The sequence below is a fragment of the Haliotis cracherodii genome, unplaced genomic scaffold (assembly GCF_022045235.1).
Source record: "Haliotis cracherodii isolate W230 unplaced genomic scaffold, xgHalCrac1.p SCAF_2, whole genome shotgun sequence".
NCBI lineage: Eukaryota > Metazoa > Mollusca > Gastropoda > Lepetellida > Haliotidae > Haliotis > Haliotis cracherodii.
Genome location: NW_027266275.1, coordinates 46,847,629 through 46,874,371, shown reverse-complemented (window position 1 = coordinate 46,874,371; position 26,743 = coordinate 46,847,629). Strand labels below are relative to the sequence as shown.

Here is a 26,743-nt window from a genome sequence, read left to right as displayed (position 1 = left end):
TCACACATAATATTGATCAATATATGTCGGTTGTGATGGAATGGTAAATATAGGTAAAAGTTATAGCAACCTTTTAGTGTCGCAAAATTGAAAGTACAATTGATGAAGACTACTGTCAATAACACTATGTGGTTGTGTGTAAAGTGCTAGAATTGTACGTACCTTCCATACTTAGTGTCCCCAACAAGTAGTTCTGGAGCTCTGTACCAGCGGGTGGCCACATAATCTGTGTAGGTTTCTCCAGGCTGAGCCAAAGTCCGTGCAAAACCAAAGTCACACAATTTGACCACTCCAGATTTACTGACCAGTATGTTTTCAGGTTTAATATCACGATGTATGATCTGGACCAAAAGAAAAATGTATTTTAAATGACAGGTTTTTTTTATATACACTTATTTAAATTCTTCACTGAGCTTCAAATACATAATGATCTATTATTCAAAATGATAGTGTGCATATCTATCCAAGTGTTTCTGTTTATACAGCAGACTCAACATTAACATCTTTTTAGACATATACTAATAGATGAGTTGCAGCAGACTTGCTGTTCCGTCTCCGGTCGCGCATGCGGCAAAAGACCACGGAAGTGAACCGCGCTGTCAAGGTCAGAGCTGTCAAACTTCGCGCTGCCGTATTTACGTTCCGTGTTTACACATTTATCATGAGTACCTACTACAAACATCTTTTTGCAGTAGACAAGCTTCGTTACGAAGAAAAACTTAATTTACTTGGATTTTCGCTAGATTGGGAACCATATATCATTAATAAGTACTGGATTGATGACGTTTCACAGTGGCCAAACTTGCAGTATGGCCACCTGTACACGTATCTAATAGATTCGCCTGGTCCTTTTACCAGAAAGAGTTTGCGATGTTTTCGTTCACTAGAGGCCTATACTTTGTTTGAAAGTGGATGGGTTCATACGTGTCTCATCAGGTACAACTCTTCACAGACCAAGTGCATAATTAAGGTAAGTCATCAATGTTAATATTTTTATCTGAACATGCATTATATTAGGCCTATCTTTACGGTCGTGGCATATAATTCTATGCGGCGCCATAGTATGTGTTTTCCATGGTCAGTGTACTCTTAATCCATAGTTTGTCTGTAAACAAAAAAAAGATCTTATTTAGAAACCACTGAATATCAAATATTATAATCAACCAATCGCATGAATGTCTGTGACAGCAATATATAATTTTTTTAAATGTTGATTGATTTTTCAGGCCAAGGTTTACAGATCCCAAGCTGTGACAGAGAAGCCCCATGAAGCCTGGGTTGGTCTGGATAAGAGTGGCAGGGTGGAGTGTGCACACTGTACATGCATGGCAGGGTATTAGATTTATTTATTTAATAAATATTTCTGTAAATAGGTTTTCTTTCAAATATGATCATCTGTTGTGGTAAATAAATCCCATTGTACTCAATTTCATATATTTCAGAAAAAAATTGTAAATCAATTGTTCAAAGTTTAGTTAAATGTTTGTTCAAATTCAGATTGGGTGAAGTCTGTTCACATGTTGCTGGTATCCTATTTAAAGTGGAGGCCTGTGTACGATTTGAGTACAACAAAGTTTCCTGTACGTCCATGCCCTGTTCCTGGAATCAGACATTCACAAAGAAGGTAAAATGCAAAATATGAAAATTGAAAGAACAATATATTGGTGTTGATTTTAAACCACAGTATGTACCATATTCCTTTATAACGTTTTAAACAAATTGGTTATGGAGGTTGAGAACTATTTCATTGTTGAATTACATTACTGACTTAGTCTAAAAAAAATAATAGTGTTGGTTCTCAGGCACCGCCCGCATTTTCATAAAGTTCGCTGTATGTTTCGTGTTTATTTCAAATTTTTTATTTAAGAAATCCAACTGTATTCCAGTATTTTACTCATCAAGGAATACAATTATGTAGGGAGGCCCTTTCCTCGGTTGATTGTACACAATTGTTTTATTGATTACACAACTGTTTATTGGTCATATATTAGTTTGTACAACAACAACAACAAAAAAGACACCGCCCACCCACACTATATTTTCAAAAACCATTGCCTGAGAGCCAATTCTTTTCTTTTTTTTAAGCCTTATAAAACATAATTTAGAATATTTGCAAGTGTGTGTTGGTGGTTTAAATATCAGGCTGATTTGTATTTTTCCTCAAGACAGACAAGTTTGAAAACATGTCAGTATTTTAAAACTGTGTAATGTGATTTTTTAACTTAAATGTGAAATTCCTTTCAGCAACTGTATGTGAATATTTTTTTCAGGTTGAACCAGCTATGGTGGCAGACATAAACTTCTCCAAAGTCAAGAAGGTGCACTTGGCACCATGTCTGGCCCAGAGACAACCAGTTAAATTTGCAGATAGTTCTAGTCTTTTAGTAAAGTTGAGAAAAAGTGTACCCTCCGCAGCCATACTTACTATTACTAACCCTGTTATTACCGACTGGTCCCAAGAAGAACATGCCCAACTTCCTTCTCCACTATCACTTTTATTTGATGAGAAATATAAACATTTGACTGAGGCAGAGTTGAAATGTAAATGTGAGAATGTTTTTTCTGATGAGTTAAAAATAACACAGCAGGAAGCTACAGTGTTGGAGAAAGAAACCATCTGTCAGAGTGGATCAGCTACCGGGTTTGAGTACAGAATAGGACGTTTAACTGCCTCTAATTTTGGGAGTATTTATCATTGTCAGTGTAAACCCAGTCAGGTTTCATTATTGAAAAAGATAATGCAATATGACCAAACTACTGACTCTGACAGTAATAAACATGACCAAGCTAGAGTGTATGCTCCCTGTGAGTGGGGTTTGGACCACGAAAATGACGCTCTTGATCAATATAAAACTATTATGATGTCTGGTCATACCAACCTTGTCTTACAGAAATCCGGTTTTGTCATCAACCCAGATTTCCCCCACTTAGGTGCTACACCTGACTCATATGTGACATGTGACTGTTGTGGTAAGGGTCTTGTGGATGTTAAGTGTCTCTTTAAATACAGAGACCAGCATCCTTGTGAAATTTGTGATAATCAGTTCTATCTAAAACCTCATGTAAAATATGATCCTGTTTGTATAAACTCGCTTCAAACTAGCCACAATTATTATCATCAGGTGCAAGGCCAGTTACATGTCTGTGATTTGAATTATTGTGACTTTGTTGTCTGGTCCAGAAAGGGTATCCATATTGAACGTGTCATAAAAGACACTACATTTTGGAACTCACTGAAAGTGAAATTAGATTTCTATTTTTTGAGAATTGTTTTACCTGAACTACTGACTAGAGCACATGACCATAAGATGAACCATGCTCACCCGGTATCCAGAGAAAGGCGTCGCTGCATAATGTATGAATAATACAATGCAATGTATGTACATCAATGCTTGTGGTAAGAGGCGACAAACGGGATCGGGTGGTCAGGCTCGCTGATTTGTTTGAACTGTGTCATCATATCCCAATTGTGTGGATCGATGCTCATGATGTCAATCACTGGATTGTCTGGTCCAGACTCAATTATTTACAGACAGCTGTCATATAGCTAAAATATTACTGATTGCAGAGTTAAACAACAAACAAACAAATGTACATAAATGCATTTTTAATGTTACTGTCCATTTTTAGTACCCTACAAAGCCAAAGTACACTAAATTAAATCTCAAAGTTCATCAATTAATTTTTTTCCCATTTGTCTACATCATGTTCAGTTGTTCATGAACTTATTGTTACACATCACACATCAATAATTATGTTTGGAAGCACTTAAGTTGTAGCACTTGTGTGGAAAGAGTGATATGCAGCAAATATAAACACCTAATTTCTTAGTTTGTTTATATGTGATAAATAATTATAATAATAATATGCTATTTATATTGCACATGTTTCCACCCCACTCAGGGGCATGCTCAAAGCGCTATTACCCTGGTCACTGGGTCAATGTGCACTCAAGAACCATTCTCAGCTCCCTGGGGATTACTGTAAACAGCTTTATTTCTTCGCCGTTAAAATATTCCGAATACCACACCAAAGACAATACTGCGACGAGATATTTTTGCGAGTTGATGTGTTAATTGATAATTGATTACTGTGAGGTAACAGTGACACTAATTGGTCTGTTAACACTGTCATTTGTGATGTATTGTGTGACCATTCTGCATTCATTTGTGTTTTTAACTTATTGAGTAACTTGTGGTTCTGGTTGAAGATTTCAACGTTTGATGACGTGTTGCAATGAATAAAGTATGTATGTATTATTTATACTTATTTTTGCTTTTTTAATTTTTGCGATTGAGTCTCGTTCGCAAAACTCGCAATAATAAAACGGTCGCAAAAAATTCCCTGTTTACAGTATACAACCCAAGCTGCCTTTTAGGCGATATAAGGTTAACAACCACGTTGTCATCTCATCCTACCGGGTAACCATTCACTGCTAGGTGAAGAGAGGCACATTTCAAACAAAGTCACTTGCCCAAGGAGACGCCACACGTGTTACATGTGCTTCAATGCGTATATAATTCACCTGTCATGATAAATGAAATATTAAGACAAAAAGCTGAATATATCTGTACATTAATAAATGTTGATAACATCAACAGTTCCTTTTTTTTGTATCAAAAAGTGTTTACCATGTACCAGTAATTTAACATCTACTTGTTCAAAATTAACTTAGCAGAACAAGGATATAGAACATAGCAATAGTACTAGGATCAATTATGTTTATCATGTCAACTGAAATTGATCCACTACTCAGCACAACGTCATTACCAATACTTATGTTATATACATGTATACTATGTAGACCACTATTCTAGTATTGGAGGACACAGGTTCACAAGAGCTGCGCATACTTGAACCATCTTTCCAACAGTGGTCTCTGCTGAAGTGTTCGCTTTCTTGACAAGAGTGATAGGGAGAGGACCTTTCATCACACCCCAGTCTTTCAAACGGTTAATCACTCGCTCTACATGTATCCGCACATTGGAATATACTCTGGATGTTTCAACTTCTTGTCTTGACAGCTGGTTCTTGCCTTTTGTGTACGCTATTACCATAAGCTGTGCCCCTCGAGTTGCTAATTCAGTGTCGATGAAAAAGCCCCTGTCAGCCAGAACAACATCACCTGTAGAAATGTATACCACTTTTAGTTATATAATAATTACTGCCTACATTTATACATGCACAAATACACATCATATTTTCAAAATGTACTATGCCAAGAATGTAATCAAAATATATTCAAGATTCCTTCGAACATTTGCACTAATTATTTTATGAAATCTTAATAAAAATGTCTCTAGCTAAAACTATCTATATGCAACCCTGATTCAACGCTTCATTGATAAAATACCAATTTCCTCGCGAATAAAACTATGTCAGGAAATAAAGCATATATACAAATTATTTTACAAATACCATTGATTCATGTGTACCTGGCACAAACTTGTCAATGATGCCACTTGTGAGAGTTATGATCTTGTCACTGGCTCGTCCACCCCATACAGGGGACAGAAAGATGATGGCTCCTGATGGACTGATACCAATAAGGAACTTCACTGTGTTGTGCTGCTTGTACCTTGAGTAAGTCTGGGATCTGGCTTTGTTGTTACTGGCTCTCTCGATGAAGATTTCTGTACAGTCAATGATACATCTTACTCTTCTGAAAATCTTGTTGCGGAAACACTTGGGTAGGTGCATTTCAATAGTATCAGGCCACATCACTAGTCTTCCAAGGTGGATGTACAGTACATCAAGCCATGCGTGAAAGATCCTCGTAGCCGATGACTTAGATATACCAAACCTGTATGCCAAGTCCTGCATGCATAAATTCTTCCTCAATTTCATCAGAGTTAGGAGGAGTTTATCCTCATCAGAAAGCTTGTTCTTCTTCCTATTGACATGATGAGAAGTCTCGCTGCAAATGTCCATAAATACACTAATATTCTGTAGACCTGTATAAAATGACAACTGTTTGTCATTAGTTTTTTTAATGTTCTTCATGCAGCATACTCTGGTATTTTCCACTTTAAGCTCTGATACTGTTTTCTTCAATTTACATATGTCAACTTGTAAGGACTGAACTAGGGTCTGTGTGAGGTCAACTTGCTTTTCCAATGTGCTGATGTACTTCTCCTGGACACGGTTGGTCATCTCAAGATGCAAGGCATATTCTTTCCAGGAAAGCAGGTCTTCCATCTCGCGGTTCTGTATGTTAGTCTGCGATGATGCAGGATAGCAAGATCGAGCTGTCATCATTGGATCAGTCTGGACACTCACACTGACAGGGCTGTTATCATCATCAATCTGCAGAAACAATATAAGTCTTTACAACTTAGCACAGACATGCTTTGTAATTATGCACATTATCAAACTCTTTTGTGATACACATACTGTCTTTTACAATCAATTATTTGTAGTTGACAAAAACAACATAATTTACAATTGTATTTTTTTAACATAATATGTGTATTTTTAATTTAAACAGTACAAAATTATCTTCAACATGTTCAAGAAAACAAGTAACTGTGAGAAGATCAGGGTTCACTCTAGGAATTTTCTGACATGGGCCCTTATGTGAAAATTTCAAATAACTAGAGGTACAACCACACTGGCCCGTACAGCACAATGTTAAAATGTCCCATTATATTTGAAAATGTGGTGTTTTTTTCAAATTTAGGAGCTAAAAGCACAAGGCCCCACCCTGGAAGATTACTATAGTAAACTAAAAGGTATATGGTATTCCATGAAAGTAATACATCAGTGAGAACTTACACTAGCAATAGACAGAAGAGCTGATGCAGCTATACTGCGCTGAACGTTCTCTTGCCTCTCTTTCAAACGGTTCTGCCTGTTTATTCTCTGTTTTGTGGTAGCAGCATTCTCTGTTTTGAAGGAAAAGCGACTTGGCACATAGTCCGCATCATTTGGATCCTTTGACGGACGACCTTTGCAAGTAAAAGAAAATACACAATTTATAAGAAAGTCTTAAGAAAAACGTACATTTAATTCGAAAATACCAGGTAGATCAATATAAAAATCCATTTAGATATCTACCCAACCTTGATCTATTAGGCAACCAAAAACAGTAGGTTAATCGATTCTTTTATTAAAATGTAATTAAAGCTGCGTCATAACAAACATAAGTTAACTACAATTATACATAATGTTCTTCAGTTCCTAACACTCTACCGTAGCCACGGGCCCAGCTAGCAAAGATGTTAATGAGATACCAACTTTGGAGTTACTTCCCTTCACGTCACTTTGAACGCCAATGTGTCATATGATCTAGGTCATGACAAAATAAATGTTGTTACCAGACCTTCATTTTATGAAAATCTCTACCTTTTAGATGACGAAAAGAATGTACCATCAAGTCAAAAGATAAAAAATATATATATTGCCATACCTTTCTGAAAATGCTCGTTGCAAATGCGGGAATATTCGGTTGGTGTCCAGTCTTTGCGGCGAATGGCAAAAATCCATTTCTTACGAACATCTTCCTCTTTCGGAATTCGAAAGAATTTATGGTGATTTTCCCCACCTCCACGATTACTGCAGCCGATAGCGCAGCAACTGGCAGGCATTTGGTACGAAGAAATGATACAATAGAATCGCTGGTGTGACGTTGATCTGTGGCGGAAAAAAAGTAGGGCACTTCCGTGTGTTTTTGCCGCACAGCGAAGTACGCATGCTCGGAAGTTCCTGTTCTGCGCGTGGGTTACTATGGTTAATCCTGAGTCATTGCGGATCTGCAACTCATCTATACCTGGACAATACAATACAAAACTTTCATGAATACATTTTCCGATGCATGGTACATGACATTTCACCTTTGTGAAAGAAGCAACACGTATGAGCAGTGAGTCCAGTGAGAGGAACATTGTGACCACCCTATCACATTCCTCACAGCATACCCAGCTTTCTTGGAAAGTTCTCACAAAATATTCCGCGGGAACACGTGTCAAGCAGTGAGGGTTAAAAGCAAATATATTTCTGGCTAGTTTACAATAGGTCTTATCCTTCCTTAAAAAGTACAAACATCACACAATAGAAATTATTGTGTATAATTCTAAGAATACTACTTCTATTACATCATATCCATAATCCTGCATTTTGCCTGTTCTCTTGAGAATTTTCAACAGACATCCTCTTCACTGCCAGCTATCCAATAAGTAGTTGCTCAAGAAATAGTATTGAAACTGCTCTTTACTTATTTCCAATAATTAAACATCACAGATGCGGATATTTTGGGGAGGAAAGAGGAACTAATTCTGATGTAACAGAGGTAGCATTCTTAGAATTATATACAAAAATAATTAATGTTTGATAATATAATTGAATAACTTACCTCTGAAACATCATATCCAGAATATACCAGAGGGAAAAAACTTTAGATCACTCTCTGATCTTACAATGTGAATCCAGCCGTTAACCTATGATCCAACTACCCTGTCTCACAATGATCCAACGGCTAACTCAGATTGTAACATTTGAGGTTCACTGGTATTACAAACACAACTCCATCCTCCCAAACCCCCTCCTGAGAAAGGCGGTCGTAGATAGAAGTTGGTAAACAAGTTTTGAGAACTCAACTGACAAGCTGGCAGAACTTGTTCTATAGATATGGAGCTTAAAGTAGCTAAGCTTGTGAATAAGGCTCGAATCTCGTGAGCCCTGCAATTACAAGGTATAGCAGCTGAGAGTTGGGTATATTGATAACTATCTGCAATAGGTGTTGCGAGCCACCTTGCTTATGTTGCCTTTGTGAACAAGCGTTTCCTGTGCTTCCTACGGCCTTCAGTGGCTGCAAGGTTGAATCTTATGCTCTTGCTAGGCACACCCCTGTCTCTTGGAATGGGCTTGCCTCTGCTCCCCTGGCTTTGTTGAGGCTAGTATCCTTTCTGATGTTGGAAAACTGATGAGATGTTGCACGAAAAGAATATTGTCTGGCTTAACTTTGTCTTCTCTTTGGAGGATGTCCTCTGGGTGCTTCCGCAAGACGCATCTGTGCCCTAGTCGCCAGGCTAATGGTAGTAAAATGGAAGCAGTCCTTGTTTTCCTGACTAACTTTGTCCATGACAAGCCACAGTTTGTTGTTATATAGTTCCAGGGACGCTAAAGGCTGTGACAATACTGACGTCCTCAATGGTTCCATCAGGTTTGAGCGGTTAGTAATCCCTTCTGCATTCTAGAGTGCTGATCCAGTTTCATCTCCAGAGGGTTATCCACTTGTAATCCTGTGTACTCCAGAGAATAACAACCTGCATTGTTGACATCAAAATTTTGATGATGACAAATTTCCTCAAAATTTTATCATCAGTTCAAAACAAACACAGCCCAATGATTCAGCTTCCCAATAAACGGGTTTGGGACAGTATTGTTCAACCAAGAACTCTAGGTGTCATCAGTTTGAGAAATCATGTGAATAACATCTGCAAAAGTGCATACCATCAGATAATGAGTGAGTGAGTGAGTTGGGTTTAACGCCGCTTTTAACATTATTCCAGTTATATCACGGCGTGTCAGCTTAATGTGGGAGGAAAGCCTGAAGTGATGCAGGTCTCAGACGTTTACCACTTCGGTGAAACCCACGAGCACGGGTATGGTGCTGACAAACCTAGAAACATAAATGGGGCGAACCGGGATTGGAACCCACAATCATAGGTTTCTGGCGTGCCCAAGGGACGCAACTCTGCACAGTGAATCGCGGCGCCTTAGACGACTGGGCCACCCGTGCCCCCCCATCAGATAATGAATATCAGACAAATCAGTAGATACGTGGACAAGGCCCTAGTCAAATGCTTAGTCCATGCATTGGTCACTATGACGTTAGACTATTGCAACTGTCTGTTCCATGGCATTCAGCAAAATCATCTGGACATGCTACAGTGTGTGCAAAACACAGCTGCCAGACTCATCACACGATGTCGAATGTGCAACCACATAACACCGGTCGTTACGAACTGCATTGGCTACCTGTGAGACAGAAAATTATGTCCAAGCTGCTGGTATTTCTCGACAAACCACTCCAAGGTCTGATCCTGTGTACCTACAAGAGTTTACGAGGCATTACAATGTGAATGCCAATAACAGATGACGTTGACACCAGCCCAGACAACAACGTATGGAGATGGAACCTTTAGCAGAGCTGGCGCTGCTCTATGGAATGAGCTTCACCATTGTAGACAAATACCAGGAATCTGAAACCCTAATGGATGACTTCAACATTCAACACCTAAGTTCACAGAATGAAACAAAAAGCCACCCAGAACTCTAGAAAGCTTTTGGTTATTTGGGTACTTTACCCAGGGATTTAATTTTTATTGGGTATCCACAATTTTTAGTGGGTATTCAAATATTTTTTACCCACCTGTTTCTTGACATTTGTGTATTTCAACTGAAAACATGTTTTGTAATAATCCAATTAAATCATTTAAAACTATGTGAATAGTAGTATCCATCTGCGTCTGCTTGTTGCTCAATCTCCGGGAAGCCATTTTTGTTTGCAAAACTTAGCATAGTAAGAAAGGCGGTATTTTTTTAATCACCAATCAGCAATTATTCAAGATACAACATGTACATTGACTAGGCATGATGGGCTTTTCAGTTGGCATCTATCAGTATGTTTAACAAATGCTATATTTGGGATAACACTTTCTTAGTAAAGTACAGATTCTCGTACTTTTTTGGGTTGAGTCTCGGCCAGGATTCGAATCCACACTTGCCAGAGTGAGGCACCTAATCGCCAGCACACAAAGTAGACGATCTAACCCACTCAGCCACCGAGGCTCCCACAAAAACAATCTCATTAAAATCAGATCTAAGTTCTCGCTGCGGCTAAACAAAAATCTGAGGACATCCAATTACAGGTCATGTCAGAACGACCTTTTGCAAACATTGACCGACCACTGAAATGACTCACAAGAAGTCAACATCAACCAATTAGAAAGCAGCTTTCTTGAGCTTTACGGCACTCCTTTCAACTGGTGACTTCCATTTCAGACTACGCTTGAAAAATATGTTTGACACAGTTATCGATTAAAATTTTGAAAACTGAACAAATGAACATTCCGGAATGTCTAATATATGGTTGAGATTGTATGGCAGTGCTTACCGCGTGCTGAGCAACGCCTCCTCCGTTCAAATGTTTATCCCACGGAAGCGAGAGATAGAGGATAATTTTGACGGAATCAGTCATACGGACCGTAACTGTCGTTTGGCATACCCCGTGTTAACGTTTTCAAAGTTGCATGATTAGAAAACACATTCTGACTGTCACTTTCATGATCTGGTAAGTGAGGCTTTGATTGGGTGGATGAAAGGTCGTTCTGACGTGACCCGTAATGGGATGTCCTCAGATCTTTGATTAGCGATAGCAAGAACTAAGATCTGATTTTAATGAGATTGCTGCAAAAATAAAAGTCTGACAACTGGTAGTCTAGATCACATACTTTGAGTACCTCTCTGACAAGTGTAAATTGGCTCCCATGCCCGAAAGCTATGAATACACAATGCCATTGAGAAAGTGGTCAAATGTAACAAATGTTATATTTGGGATAACACTTTCTTAGCAAAGTACAGATTCTCGTACTCTTTTTGGTGGAGTACCATCCAGGATTCGAACTCACAAACACACCTAGCATTTGTTACATTTGACCACTTTCTAAATGAATTTTGCGATCGGCCGATACACAATCATGTTATCTAACAGTTGTAATATGCGCAATCATTTTATTGCTGGCTGATGTTATTGAGGCACAATGAGCTCCTTCAATGTTATCTTTTTTCAGAGAATAGTAACTCCTAAATTTGTTCTTTTCAAAGCTTACAAGTTTGTGTAATATGTATAAGTGTTGAGGGAATTCCACAGTTTATTCCTTGTATGTCCTCAAACACAAAGTACAAAAGAGCCTGTGCCAATAGTGGTATGCACGTTAAGTAACTCTATCTACATTTATGAGGATTACCTACCATCCCTTGAAATGGGGATTCTGTAAACATGTGTTCATATGCTCTGTGGCCGAGTGAACTCCTTGGTCCCATCTCTCCGAGGCAAACATGTCCATAATGCATTATCACTACTTTACAATTGTACATATTGATGGACGTTTCACAAAATCTCACATCTGGATCCCCAAAATAAGGTCGCAGCTATGGTCGCAGCTATGGCCACAGCCTTCGCCTGTGGAATTTTGTGCTGATATAATTAAAATCTTTTTAGACAAATAGTGGTTCAAAGTTTTCAAACTTGATAACATATTTTTATATATTCGAGTGCAAAACATCATTGTTTTTCTTAACTCAAACAAGTGAACACTTAATGTAATGACTGAGATTGTGAGACGACCCCGCTGAGCGTTTCATGTTCCCATAATGTGCAGTGTTACTTGATACTGTTGTAGTGCCTCTTTTATTATAAGAGCAAAATGCAGCTGTAACAAGAAGACAAAGTCATGTATATCCCTCTGCCCATAGTCCAATCTAAAAGACAAATATAAGTGCAATCAAATGTGACATTGTAAATTATCAGTTTGTCCACCCGCTCATGGAAGAAGTTGAAAACAGGAGCTAATGTATAACATCTCTATTAAACTTTGTACAAATATCTGCTTTAGCAAGGCTGTAATGATAAATAGAGGATTCATCACAAGTGTTTTTTAACATGGAAAATATCCGGACGAGGTTGATATTTCCCATATTAAAAAAACACGAATGATGAATTCTATTTATCATTTTCACATTTTTGTTTCCCTTTTGAGGAATAAATGCATTAACATTAACATCTACAACTTGTCAAAATCTTATGTATAGATCGTGCATAGTGATACATGTTTTCCATTGCCGTGCGTGTGAAGTTACTGTGAACCAAAATAAACAACCTCTTAACTCCTTCATGGCATATTCCTTCACTGAGAAAAAACATTCCTCGGATTATTCCGCAAGTAATGTTTCCAGCAAACATTGTGTTGACACCACCAGAAACATTTCTAATTTGAGACCGCTGACTGTGTTATCTACTGCTGATTGGGACATTACGTGAGGGGCCACTCTGCATGACGGGAGTTTCATCAACAAGCTGGGAACGAGTGTATCGTGAAATAATGTTGGATATTTGCGTGTGCAGGTCAGGATTAATATGGCAGTAAATGTTCACAGAATGGATGTTTTTGTGGCCAGTTATCTGCATTATTTGATTTGGCAGAACATTATTGTCATTCAACTTTTGCACAAGGTGTTTGCACGCAGAATAATTCGTGAGTCATTTCAATGTTTGGAGACTGGCGGCATTGCACATGTTTTTCATGAGAGAGGAAAGTTTTTTTCCCAATACGATAGCAGATAAACCATTGATTGCCAAGTTTAGGCATGCCTAAAGTGTGTGTGCCAATGTTAAAGGTATCGTCATCTAGACAGAAGTCGAGTGGATGCGTGGAGGCATACAACTTATACACCTGCACAAGGCACCGAGAGAGGTCAGCAACATTGGACCACATATTGGGCCTTCCGTCACAACAATCACGAGGATTCTCACCAGACCTGTTCTTTTCTTGTCTCATGGACAGTTCAAGATATTCTTGATCGTCTCCATCAACATGCAAAATGATGTCCCCCCAACACATGTTGTAGTTGGCGATAGAAACTCACTGTTTTAGTCCACTAGTCCTTATAATGATAACATGTAGCAAAACCCTTAAAATGGCAAATTTCTACTAGTCCTTATGATATCTGAACTACTGGGCACTTTGGCAAGGACTACGGGACTAGGGCCAAGTTCTAACACTGGCAGTGATCATTGACACCTCTTAACCCGAAATGGATTGTGTTGTACAGCTATAGACAGTTTATTATGCTCATTGGATTACCGATTCCAATGGATCTGGACTGCCACAGAGACTCAATCTCTTCATCACCAATCGGGTCAGCTCTCCTTGGTAAGTTGCCACCCCCTTCTTTCTTTAGATAATTTTTTTTTCCCATTAACACTTCCTGTGATTGTGAAAATTCTTAAGATGATGTGAGTGAATAGCCATACGCCCTTCATTTTAGTGAATACCCATGAGACTGTTTGGTTCATAATTTTCCCCATTTGTTTTTAAAACACTTATGAAAAACTTGCAAAGAAGCGTATCTAGTTTGTTTGGGGATATTTCATGCATTTGGCAAATTTCATTTTGGACTTTTAAAAAGTTATCAAACAGTTTCAAATCGTACAAAGTTTTCTTGGCTGTGCTTTGTTTTGATTGTCTAGGATCACACCATCAATGCCGTCCTCAACAGCCACAAATCGACCTTGGGCATCTTTAGGCTTTGTGTTTGTCATCTGCTTCGCTGTGCTCGATGGCGTTTCGATGATGAAATGTTGGCCACAGGGAAGTTTTGATAATGGGCCTTCATCAAAGTCAAATTCGGTACCATCAACCTGTAACCTGTAATATCCATTTGTCAACACGGATATCACTGTAGCACTTCCCCTTTGATCTATTAAAACATTGTCTCCAACATCAAAGGTATCCATGTTGTTTATAAACACCTTCTCACTTGCACCAGCGAAAAAAGTCAGAGATGCGGATATCTAATTTGCATAATTAGCAATAATTTGCATGTCATTGGGGTATGACATACATGTTTTTATGTCATAAGCTTAAGTCATGGATAAATGCTTTAGTTAATAGATAAACAAAGGTTTAAATATAATCATCTTCCAGTATGTGAAGGCAAGGAATATTTTGTGTCCACGAGCACTGCACAATTCACTCATTTATATGTAACTAATTGTATTGAAGAGCATTTTTATGCAGGCAGGTGCTGTTGCAGCCCTACCGCTTTAAGATAGTTTCCAGCATAACGTACACAGTACAGATAAGGTACAAAAGTTGTGAGCATGCTGACCCCTCAAAACCTGGTGAATTTCTAATACCCTATTTTCTTGAGTATAGTGCACACTTCTTTTTATAAAAAAAACACCTGTGTAGAGCACGTAACACCAGAAATTACATGTCTACAAATCCTAACTGAAGTATGCAAATTAATCATGTAATTACACTATCTGGTTGTAAAAAGTATTCATTGAATATGTGGACTGATGTTTGTAACCTATTTTATTAATTTTATTCAAAATTTCATTCAATATTGTTCGCATTAATTTTGGCAAAATCATGTGTCAACTGATAGGTAGATTGCACCAACTCCCCGCTATTGACGCCTGAAACAAACTTTAGTTGATGGAAAATAGATACATATATCATAAATGTCATACTTTAACTCGTTAATGTAATATTTTTCATAGTTTGACTATAATTGGCAACATAAGCTTTGCATGATCACAAGTGTGTGAGCATCAACAGTAACTGGTCAAATTGTTCCATACGTAAAAATATCCATCACTACTACCAAATTGCTACGCCTTCAGTTATTATTATTTTAAATATATATAGTAAAGCTGCAACTAATATAACACTGAAAATATTATTGCATCAAATTCCTTTAAGTTTATATTCATGGATATTTTGTAACCGAATCACTGGTAGATTGGAGAAAATGTGTGTACAGGTGATTGCTGTTTCCGGCTAAGTTTACAAGAAAATAGACAGAGTACCATATTTGACCTAATAAGCACCCAGGGCGTGCACAAAATTAGAAATAGGGGGCTCTTATTTAAATATTATTTTGGTGAAAAAAAACAGAGTTGAAAGATCATAAATTATTTGGTTTATGCTGACAGTCTGAAATGTTTATATACGACAGATATATTTTTCTAGAATTTAATTGCCCATAATTAAGGATGCATATAACACATGAGTGCATATTATTCCCCAATAAATAAGTCTTGTGTACATTGATCAATCCGAAGGAGTGCAGTTAGGATTGTTCACCAGCCAATATATTAGCAAATATTGCCGTGGGCGCTTATTAGAGCGTGGCGCATATAATGTTGAATACAGTAATCTTAATCTCTGCACATAAAACAATGCCTAGCAGAACAGGAAATGCAATTTAAACGGCAAATCATCATGTCTAGTGATGTTTATCTCAAATTTCATATTTGTACTGACCAAGTTTGTTATCACCTGTTCGTTTACCTGAATTCGCTGAAAAGACACAAGTACTATTTTTTTCAGCGCATAATACTCTAAAAATATTTTTACAAAATACTGAATCACATAGCAGGGGGCGTGCATTATACTTGGGTGTACACAATACTCAAGAAAATATGCTACATCCACAATACTATGAATCCTTTTATAGCTTTGTTTGTTGCAGTGTCTACTGGTGACCCATTTTATTGCAATAACAAAATAAAACATGATTCTTAATTCTTGAAAGAACAAAGACTCTATAACAGTCTTTGACTGATATTGTACAGTTTCTTGGAGAAGTACATAACAGAACTGAGGTAAAATTGTTAACATTGGTTCCATGCAATTCAAGTCTAAATTTATAAAATTTATATCCAAAAATAATAATTGGGAGAATCATAAATAGCAATAGGCACATCTACACTATATTGTGAATGTGTTTTACCAAGTTTCTGAAAGATATCTCTCAAACAATTTTCCAGTTATGCTCTGGAAAGGATACCCACTGCTTCCATTCAGTTCAGAGACCAAGTCCAAATTTAAAACATTACCGGTACTAGAAAATATATGACAAATGCAGGAGAAACCTAAATAGCCAAAGGCACATCTACACAATATGGTGAATGTGTGTACCATGTATTGTAAAGTTATCCCTTATGGTTTTCGAGTTCTGCTCTGGAAACGAAACATGAGCCCATTTCTATATAGCCCGCCAACTTTGTTCGACCGCGGGATAATACCATATCTTTAATCTGGGAATCTGTCATCTTTTCGCTGTCAGATCAAACAGGTCATCTGCTATAGAGGTCGTCTGCTATGGAAGTCATCTTTGTGAAGCCATTCGAAATAAGAACATCGATCTGATCACATTTCATCACAAGGGACACAACTCCTGATCTACAAGGGATTGTGGACAGATAGCCTTGAGTAGTATAGGTAATGGGGGTTCTGGACCACTTCCACTGGAGCCGGATTTATTACCTATACTGCTACTACAGGGGGGATTTTTTATGCCAAAATGACTATGCGATTCAACGATAGTCATGAGATCAAGTTAAATTGGCTCTAGCTCACCAATACCTGGGGCCAATCATTGCTCTAGATGAGCCTAAATGGTAATAAAAATATTATTCATTATTTTTATCAATAAAGCGATATTCAACATTTTTATTAAGTTCATCGTTCATTTTACTAGGAGACCAGACTATATAACTACACTCTTCTTGTAAATTGATAAGAAACAATTGATAACCGTATTTGGTTGGTTTGACATCACTGATATAATAAAAACCTTCTGGTAATTCTCTCCATTTAATAGTTTTTTTTATCTCCATTATTATATATATTTATGTAAGCATTTGTCTAAATGTGATCAAACGATAGTAAGCAATCTATTTTTAATCTCCAACCAGTTCTTTGGTTTTGGCACGGAATAATTGATGCGCTTGTTGCCTCCCCTGTTCTATGAACTTTTTTTTCTCATCTTCGCTAATACCACTGGTCTTATGAGATTTTGATCGAATCTCCTGCTTCATTTCATTGTATTTGATGAGTTCAGACAGCACTAAACGAAACTCATCCTCGGATATCTTACAATCGACCATTGCTGTCAAAATATGATCCTCAATGCTGTTCAACTTTGCTTCGGCGAGTATCCGAATACTATCATGTTTTAATGCTTTCTTTTGTAACCTACGAGAAATGAATTTTATCGCTATTCCTGCCAGTCCCGAGACTCCAGCGGCCATTTCCATGCCGAGCACGATAGGCGTGGCGATTATAGTTGATAGTAAACCGACACCGGCTACACCGAGTCCCATGCCAGCTGCTACAAGAACGGTGTCAACTCTGTCCAGAGCATTCACGGTTCTGCGATACTTTTTATTCAATCCAAGTCTCAACTCCCTATCCTTCTCTATTCGATGTTTTATGTCGCTTATTTGATGTAATAAAAATCCATCAACAGTTTCCATCTTTTCAATTGCTTCATCAAGCACTGGATATAAACTCATAGTGTATATTACGAATATATAATAGTCTTTAATTGGTCTTGCTTAAATATTTTGAGAGTATACATCAACCTTATCAATTGTATATTATACGGCAAGAATATCTTAGAAAGAGAAATACTACCACTTTTGATAATTTGAACCCCCTCGAGGGTTGCAACGGGCGATGCTCCGATATGAATAATACTACAACGTTGACGCTCGTGTTTCTTGAGCCATTTAATCGATAGACCTGGTAATATTTCGAAGGCATCTACCGGTACATCTCCAATCTTCAATAATAAGCGTAGAAATATTAGGTATTGCACTCAAGTTAACTTTAATATCATCGAATTCAACAACCAAATTTAATCTAACATTTTGGATTGCCGGACGACTATATAACATATGACCTAGTTTTTCTGGCAGGGGAGTGACTAACACACTTTTTCGTTTTGACGGGATATAAGCCGCGAGTACGATACCACTATTTATTATCTTAGTTAAATATATGTCCCTTACCCATCATCACATAAGGTGGGGTAATGACGATATTCAGTAGCCACTCGATGTTTGCTTTGACCATAGTCCATTTATTCTCACCGTTGAGAATAATATTGTACTGAGTGTTTTTATGGAGTCTACTAACGTCAACATCGCTTAAATCTTCTAGATTTTCCAGGAATGTAACTTCTTTCCGCTTGTATACATTATCGTGTAAGTGTAAAGCGTATAACTTACCATTGGTACCAGGTTTATCGAATCCTTCTGTGTCTCCGAGATCGGAAAGCGCAATTGTATTACATTGTCTGAGCATTCCAGGGCCTGATGCATCAACCATTATTTATAATATGGAGTGTTACACTTAAGTATCCTATATGTACAGGTTGGTGTTTTACATCTAATACAGAAATTTTGAGGTCTGAAATAATACCCCGCTTTAATTTTTTATATTGTAATAACGAGAAAGATTCCGTTCTACCGCGATTGTATTTTCCATTTTTCACTGGAATAGATCTGAGCAGAGTTGAAGGGCTTTCTAGTTGAATATTATCCGTCGTGCTTATTTGATCAAGATGGATGAACAACTCTTTATAGGGAACTAAATCAGGTAATTTAACCTCCTGATCTGGTAACTTGTGTATTGTGCCAATTAAGCGTGTAAATCCAAGTGTAGCTGATCGGTCCAATAAAATTATATTTGTTTTTTCATTGTCGAATTTCACTGTCCCAGTCGCCTCATTTTGTGTGAGACTAATTCCATTAGGCTTTTAAATTTCATCATTGAGTGAGCTTACGCTGTAATACCCATCAGGTATAGTAATGGATTTGCTATTACCATATGGGGATAATAGTACTATCCTATTATTATCTTTTGCAGCATTTATATTGGTCCACCTCAGGTAATATGTTACATCTCATAGAGCGACTTTGAGTTGTCCATCCGAGTTATCGATAGTACGAAGCAGTTGAATAGACTGACTATTTGTTATTCCCAGGAGTGTAACATACATATCAAATAGACAATGATACTATATCATAACTTAAATATGGAATCAACCATTAGTTATAATATGGAGTGTTACACTCAAGTATCCTATATGCACAGGTTGGTGTTTTACATCTAATACAGAAATTTTGAAGTCTGAAATAATACCCTGCTTTAATTTTTTATATTGTAATGTTGAGAAAGATTCCGTTCTACCGCTATTGTATTTTTCATCTTTCACTGGAACACTTCTGAGTAGAGTTGAAGGACTTTCTTGTTGAATATTATCCGTCGTACTGATTTGATTAAGATGGATGCACAACTCTTTATAGGGAACTAAATCGGGTAAATTAAGTCCCTGATCTGATGTCTTGAGTACTGTTATTTCTCCTCTCCATCCAAGTGTGTATGCTAAGTTCTCGTAAAGCTTTACATCCTTTTTTCCAGCGTTTAAAATCAGTAACCCATTCGACTCATTTTGTGTTAGACTAATTCCATTAGGCTTAAAAAATTCATCATTGAGTGAGCATACGCTGTAATACCCATCAGGTATAATGTATTTTTTACCATTTATTTCTGTCTCATTATTATAACCCCTCGCAGCATTTATATTGGTCCACCGTGGGTAATACGTTACGTCACTGAGGGCTACTTCGAGTTGACCATCCGAGTTATGGATAGTATGAAGCAGTTCAATAGACTGACCATTTGTTATTCCCGGGAGTGTAACATACATATTAAATATACAATGATACTATATCATAACTTAAATATGAAATCGAGATACATTACTAATCAATCCATTATAGTAACTGCCTCTGGTGCTGAATTTTTCGTTAAATTCCCCGATATCTTTGAAAAATACAAAGTCACGGCAACTAGCGATAAAATGGTGCACGATTGGTTTTACAATCCGATGCAATTTTGGCAGAATCAGTTAAACTTTGCCATATGGTGTGCCACAACGGGATGTGGCGTATCTCTTTATGCTCCAGGATTTGAACTGAATAAGTCTGTTATAACATTTCACGTGTACTATCAGATTAGACGTATACTTAAAGAAATTAGTGCTCCATTACCGCAGGATCGAGTGTGGAATTCCACAAATAATAATTATGATAAGTCCGCGTATAAGCGTATTTGTCAGAAATTTAATGTTTCTACAAGTAAAGATTGGCGTATTAAAGGAGCAAACCATGGTCTAGGTGTTCCTTACACAGCGGAAAAAATATCCGTCAAAGAAGAAAGCGATTATGTATATAAAGAACTTAATAAACTAAATGTTAATTTTAATAAGTTTAGGAGTACCAGCAAACTTTACGCAAGAACGCAAGAATATATGATCATTAGCATAAAACTGGTGATTGGTATAAAGGCTGGGAACTTTATAGTAACGATTGGAGAGGGGATATTATGAGTTTTAAGAGTGGTTTAATTTATATTGTTACAAAATTTATACAAATGAACGATACCGCAAACGCCTGGAATGAATTTCTTAATGATAAAACGGAAAATAATTTTACTAACCCAGGATTTGTAAGAGTTAATGAATGGCTAAGAACTTATGTACGGGCAATTCTCGGAGCACAATCGCAAACACGAACGGGAATCATCGGTTCTGGGACGGTGCTCGATGCGCAAAAACAGTTTGTCTCAAACGTGGAGGACGCCATTAATTCACCAGTTGACATACCATCGTCTATAAAGCGTTTTCAAGATGCATTACAGTACGCTCAATCCATAGTGGACTTCGTTTATGCGCCGGGACTATACATGTCTCCGAGTAATATGGAACTTAAGATCGGTCAAGTGATAGGTTATAATAATAAAATTGTTATCACTACCGATCAACAAAAAACAGGTATAAATTCTGATATTAACGTCGAATTAATAAAGCAAACAATCACGGGTGAAAAGGGAATGGTCAAGCCACAAACACCAACTATCGCTCAACCATCTACTGACGCACAAGTGTCACCGCATATTGCAGCTAAAAATCAACAACATATCGATGAAAAAACAGCGCTTGTAGTTGGTGGAGTCGCAGCTGGTTTACTCATGATTTGGTTAAATAGTTCTTAGCGAACTGATTTGGTTAAATAGTTCTTAGCGGATACGTACAACAGCCCTGCAATTGCTACGATCAGCCCCCACAAGTTTTGACTAAGCCAAGTGGTGGTCTTAGCTAATAAATTCAATAGCCAGGAAACTATACTCCCTATTATACCGGGAAGTGCGGCCGCGGCTTTCTCAGCGAGCTTTCCCAGTGCTGAACCTAATGCTTTTAAATGCTTTTTTATCCACTCTTTTATACCATCACTGGGCGGAGATCCGCCACCACCTGTACCACCTGTGACACCGGTTAACGCGAGAGTCAAAGTCGATATAATAAATCCCAACCCGGTTAAAATACTGGCAATTGTTATTCCCTGTTCTCTGAACAATGTTTTAATTTTATCAGCCAGTGTAGTGTCATCATTGAGGACTTGATCGATAGTTTCTCGAATTCGACTGATTTGCGAACACAGTGCCTTTCTATTACTGGACGCAGCCTCGATGCGGGCCGATCTTTCGTCTTCTAAGTTACGTAATCTTTCCGCTACGCGGCGTCTACTGAACTCATCGCCCGCCTGTTCAAGTTTTGTTTTCTCGTAAACTATATGCTTGTCGATTTCGGATATCTTGGCTATATTATTTATCATTTCTCCCCGCATTGTTTGCAATGCCTTGTCAAGACCCTGTAATTCCCTAATACTATACTCCGAGAATGGTACACTGGCCGTGGAATTATCGTAAGATTTCTCCGAGTCCGTTCGAGGCCACCATCGAGGCTGCTTCCAAATTATCTGTGTTACTGAGTTCAGTCCGCACAGTCCTAAGAACCTTAGTAGTCTTCGTGGAAAGCCGCGAGTAGTCTACAAAACCTAATTTATCACGAACAGTGCTGATGCCGTGTTTACCGGCTATCGTAGACAAGGCTAGGGGCTTACGAGTACGATAATGCATAAGATCAATATCCGGTTCGCCACGCAGTCGCAATATTCCTTTACTATCTATCTCAAACTTTGAATAGTCACGACCTATTGGGATAACATAATTTTTATCTTCTTTTAATGCATCGTAATAATCATTGACTGTTGATTGTAAAATTCTATCGTTAAGATTCATACCACTAAAGCTGGTTTCATCAGTATCTTCGATTGGATTCTGGTTATCAAAGGTATCTAGATCAGAGTCATTAATATCAAAATTAGTCATTTTTATATTAAACATAGGGTACATATTTTCAATATCACAATGTCTTCGCAATACGGACGCAAGTTAAACCCACAACGTAGACTTCGAGATCCATTAGGGGTCAAAGCAATTCGTCAGTCTGTAACTATAACTAATAACCCTAGTACCATCGTTCAGAATCAAACGCTTCTGGTTCGCTTTCCTAATCTCGGCGCACACGATGTGTTAGATCCGGGAACTGTCCGACTAGCATTTACGATTAGTTTGACTTCTACCGACGTTAACAGGGAGCCTGTTCAGAACATAGGTCGGGCTATCGTTAAGAAAATCGCCATTAAAATTAGCGGTAATGAAGTTTTGAGTATCGACGATAGCGATGTATACTATTGTTACATGGATCTCTGGAGAACGGATAAAGAGCAGGAAAACTTACAGTACCAAGGTATTTGTAATAAGAACACATTGAGACTGCATGTGGGCACTGAAAATGGTGTTGATACCAACGACAAAGATAAGGCCGTTGCCAACGCATTAGGTAACCGATTCTATATTCCCCTAGACTTTGGATTACTAGATTCCCATATGCCCTTTTATCAAGCATCCCTAGGTGATAGGTTAGAATACGAACTCACTTTTAATGACTACGGTAGAGTAATCAGAGCTGCTGCTGATGATGCTAGCTATTCCATTGACAATATCTCGCTGGAGTACGAAATGATAACAGATCCCGAATTAGCCAGACAAATTCGTAACCATTATTCCGGAAGTTAAGCCATTTTGTACGATCGCGTGCTGCGACACCGAAAGATCACTAGGGACAAAAAAGATACGATGTGGAATATTAATCTAAACGTCCCCATGAGGTTGTTGAAGGGTATTTTAATGTTGTTCGAGGACCCCTCCGATGCGTTTAAAAGAAATACCGAGAAGTTCTACAATCCCAAGATTACATAGGTAGAATTGACTATCGAGGACTTCCTAATCAACTATATAGCCAAGGAATGCTAGCGTATCACCAGTGGGATGAGATTAAAAAACTTCCTTCTATAAAACGCTCCCCGGAAGTTAACGCGGTCGTGAAAGATCTGTCTCTCGGGAGTGTATCGATGGGTGAATACCTCACCACGAAGTACGCGCAATGGCTCGACAGGCGAACAACGGACGATGACCAACTACACAGCAGTGGGAGGAGAATAGAAAATGCTAGTGAGGGTGCCACCATACAGATGACGAAGCTCCAGGAATCAGCTGGTAAATTAAACATATATTTGTACGTGATTATGGATGCGCAACTTAATATACAGAATGGGAGATTCGTGCAAGCAATCTATTGATAATCTTTTACCTAAAGATCCGCACTGCGCTATCATATGCGGGCAAACGGGCTGCGGAAAAACAGCTTTTATTCTAGATATTTTACAAAGTCAGTATCGGGACGTTTTCGATCATATTATTATTCTGTGTCCGACTATAAGTGTTAATAAAACATACTTATCGAGAGATTGGGTAATGAATGACGACGGGGTACACAGAGTCGATCCGGGCGATCATTTACAAGACTGTCTCCGAGTATGTCACGAAAAATACAAAGGAGAATCAACCCTTTTCGTAATAGACGAATGCAGCGCGAGTAAAGAACTCACAAAAAAGAAAGATATGCTTTCGTATTTAGCATTCTCCGGAAGGCATACCGTATTTTCTTGAGTATAGTGCGCACCCATGTATAATGCGCACCCCCCTCTAGCGGGTTCAATATTTTGGAAAAAAAAGAAATTTGAATATTATGCGCAGAAAAAAATTACACCGTACCCTTTCAGCGAAGTCCGGCAAACGAACGGGTGATGAGAAACTTCGTCAGTACAAATTCGAAATTTGAGATAAAAAATCACCAGACATGTTTATTTACCGTTTAAAAAGTAATTATTGTTCTGCTAGGCATTGTTTTATATCTAGGGATTAAGATTACCTTGTGTATTTTCTCGTAAACTAAGCCGGAAACAGCAATCAGCTGTACACACGTTTTCTTGGCATCGACCGGTGATTCGGTCAAGACACACCCAATGATATAACTTTATAGGATTTTTAATCGGCAACAATTGTATCTGAAACTATTTTATTTATCAGGAATAATATATTCCATTATTTTCTTAATTACATGCAGCCTTTACTAAACATATTTAAAATAATAATAACCCTAAGCGAAGCAGCTGATCGCTATTCCCTGGTATTATTTTTTACATTGAACATGTCCGACCAGTCACCGTCAAGGCTCACGCGCACGTGATGACGTGAGCGCGAGAATTTCATGTTGACATAGAATCGTCAAACAAAAACAAATATGACTTTTAACGAGTCAAAGTATGTCATTTATGATATATGTATCCATTCTCTGTCAACTAAAGTTCGTTTCAAGGCGTCAATAGCTGTATTCTGACCGTGGTTGCTGTTAATAACGGTGAGTTGTGCGATCTTCCTATCGCTTCACACACGATTTCGCCGAAATTAATAAAAACAATATTAAAAGGAATTTTGAATAAAATTAATGAAAAAAGTTACAAACATAAGTCCAGATATACAAAGAACACTTTTTATAGCCAGACAGTGAAATTACATAAATATTTTGCGTACTTCAGTATGGATTTGTTGACATGGTATGTCCGGTGTTTCGTGCTCACGGTAATGTCTTTCCATGGTGGAAAAAAACACCCAAACTCATAATTCGTGTATAATGCGCACCCCCTTCTACACAGCTGTGTTTTTTCGAAAAAAAACGCCCACTATACTCAAGAAAATACGGTACTCAACATAGCGTTTGGGTACTTACTCAAAAATACAACTCTGTCCTGAAAGATCTAAGAGAGCAGACCAAATGGGTAGCCCTGTTTCATTGCAAAGATCGAGATTCATTCGAGGAATGTTTACGCGAAAATGATGTCATTTATACCAAGCTCGAACGAGATAAAGTCAGAAAACTGTTAGCGGCAACGAAGCACTGTAAACTCGTATTAAAAACCGATCAACCAGCTGCTTATGCAATTGCTTAGCAAAATGTAGCAAAATGTAGTAAAAACATAGGAAAAATATGGCAAAAATGTGGCAAAAATGTAGCAAAATTATAGCAAAATTATAGCAAATATAGCAAAATCACAGCAAAAATATGATAAGTTGAACATTAGCGGTTAATATGACATAAAATGTGGTTCGAAATCATCATTCTTTCGCAACAGTTCATTATTACGGGTTTTATTGGATATGTCATATTATATTATGTTAGACTTAAATATCTCCTTAGGTATTACATTATTGAATGCGACAAACTCATCGAACAAATGCTCAAAGAATCTGATGCAGATCAAAATGTAGATAAATCTTTAGATAAACATAGAGAAAGACTCGCGGCTTTGGTAGCCGGTGGAAAATGTTCCCAATATTTGGGGGAAAATTATACCATCGAAAAAATTGATAACATGACCGACGAAGAAATTAAAAAACTGTACGCGCATTACGAGTCTAGACTGGGAGCTACCATGACTAAAACGATAGGGTCGGCTATATTACAACTATACACAGTCGTAGCTAGTACGTTTCTCCCTATCCCGGCAGAACACCGCCTGTATTTATGCGAATCTCTAGAGAAAGACCAATTCATCGAACACGCTATAAGCTCAGTGAGCTGTGAGTTTTATCATAGATACGGAATGTTTTCAGCTCCACTCACCACATCTTTAATAACGGCTAGGTATTGTCAATTTAAACATACATGCCCACTTAATATAAATGGAGACTCAACAGGTGACACCACAACAGATTGTGAAAGATGAAATAACTGCACAACCACAACAGATTGCGGAACAACGAGTGAATGAGGAACCACAACATGTGAATGAGGAACCACCACATGTGAATGAGAAAATACTAAAAGCCAGTGTGACAAAGAATCCTTTGAAAAT

At 37.8% G+C, this 26,743-nt stretch overlaps 2 protein-coding genes across 3 annotated transcripts in view; one reads left to right on the top strand and one right to left on the bottom strand.

Moving 5' to 3' along the window:
- LOC139468152 (cyclin-dependent kinase-like 4) overlaps positions 1-26,743 on the bottom strand; it is a 493,691-nt gene that overhangs the window by 356,631 nt on the left and 110,317 nt on the right. For both annotated transcript variants that reach the window (XM_071249926.1, XM_071249927.1), the window contains exon 4: positions 163-341. In XM_071249926.1, the coding sequence (XP_071106027.1) occupies positions 163-341 (179 nt within the window). The remainder of the gene's footprint in view (positions 1-162; positions 342-26,743) is intronic.
- On the top strand, positions 662-3,365 carry LOC139468655 (uncharacterized). Its single transcript, XM_071250777.1, has 4 exons — positions 662-970; positions 1,227-1,333; positions 1,498-1,624; positions 2,271-3,365. Exons 1-4 carry the CDS (start codon positions 662-664, stop codon positions 3,363-3,365), a joined length of 1,638 nt encoding a protein of 545 aa, XP_071106878.1.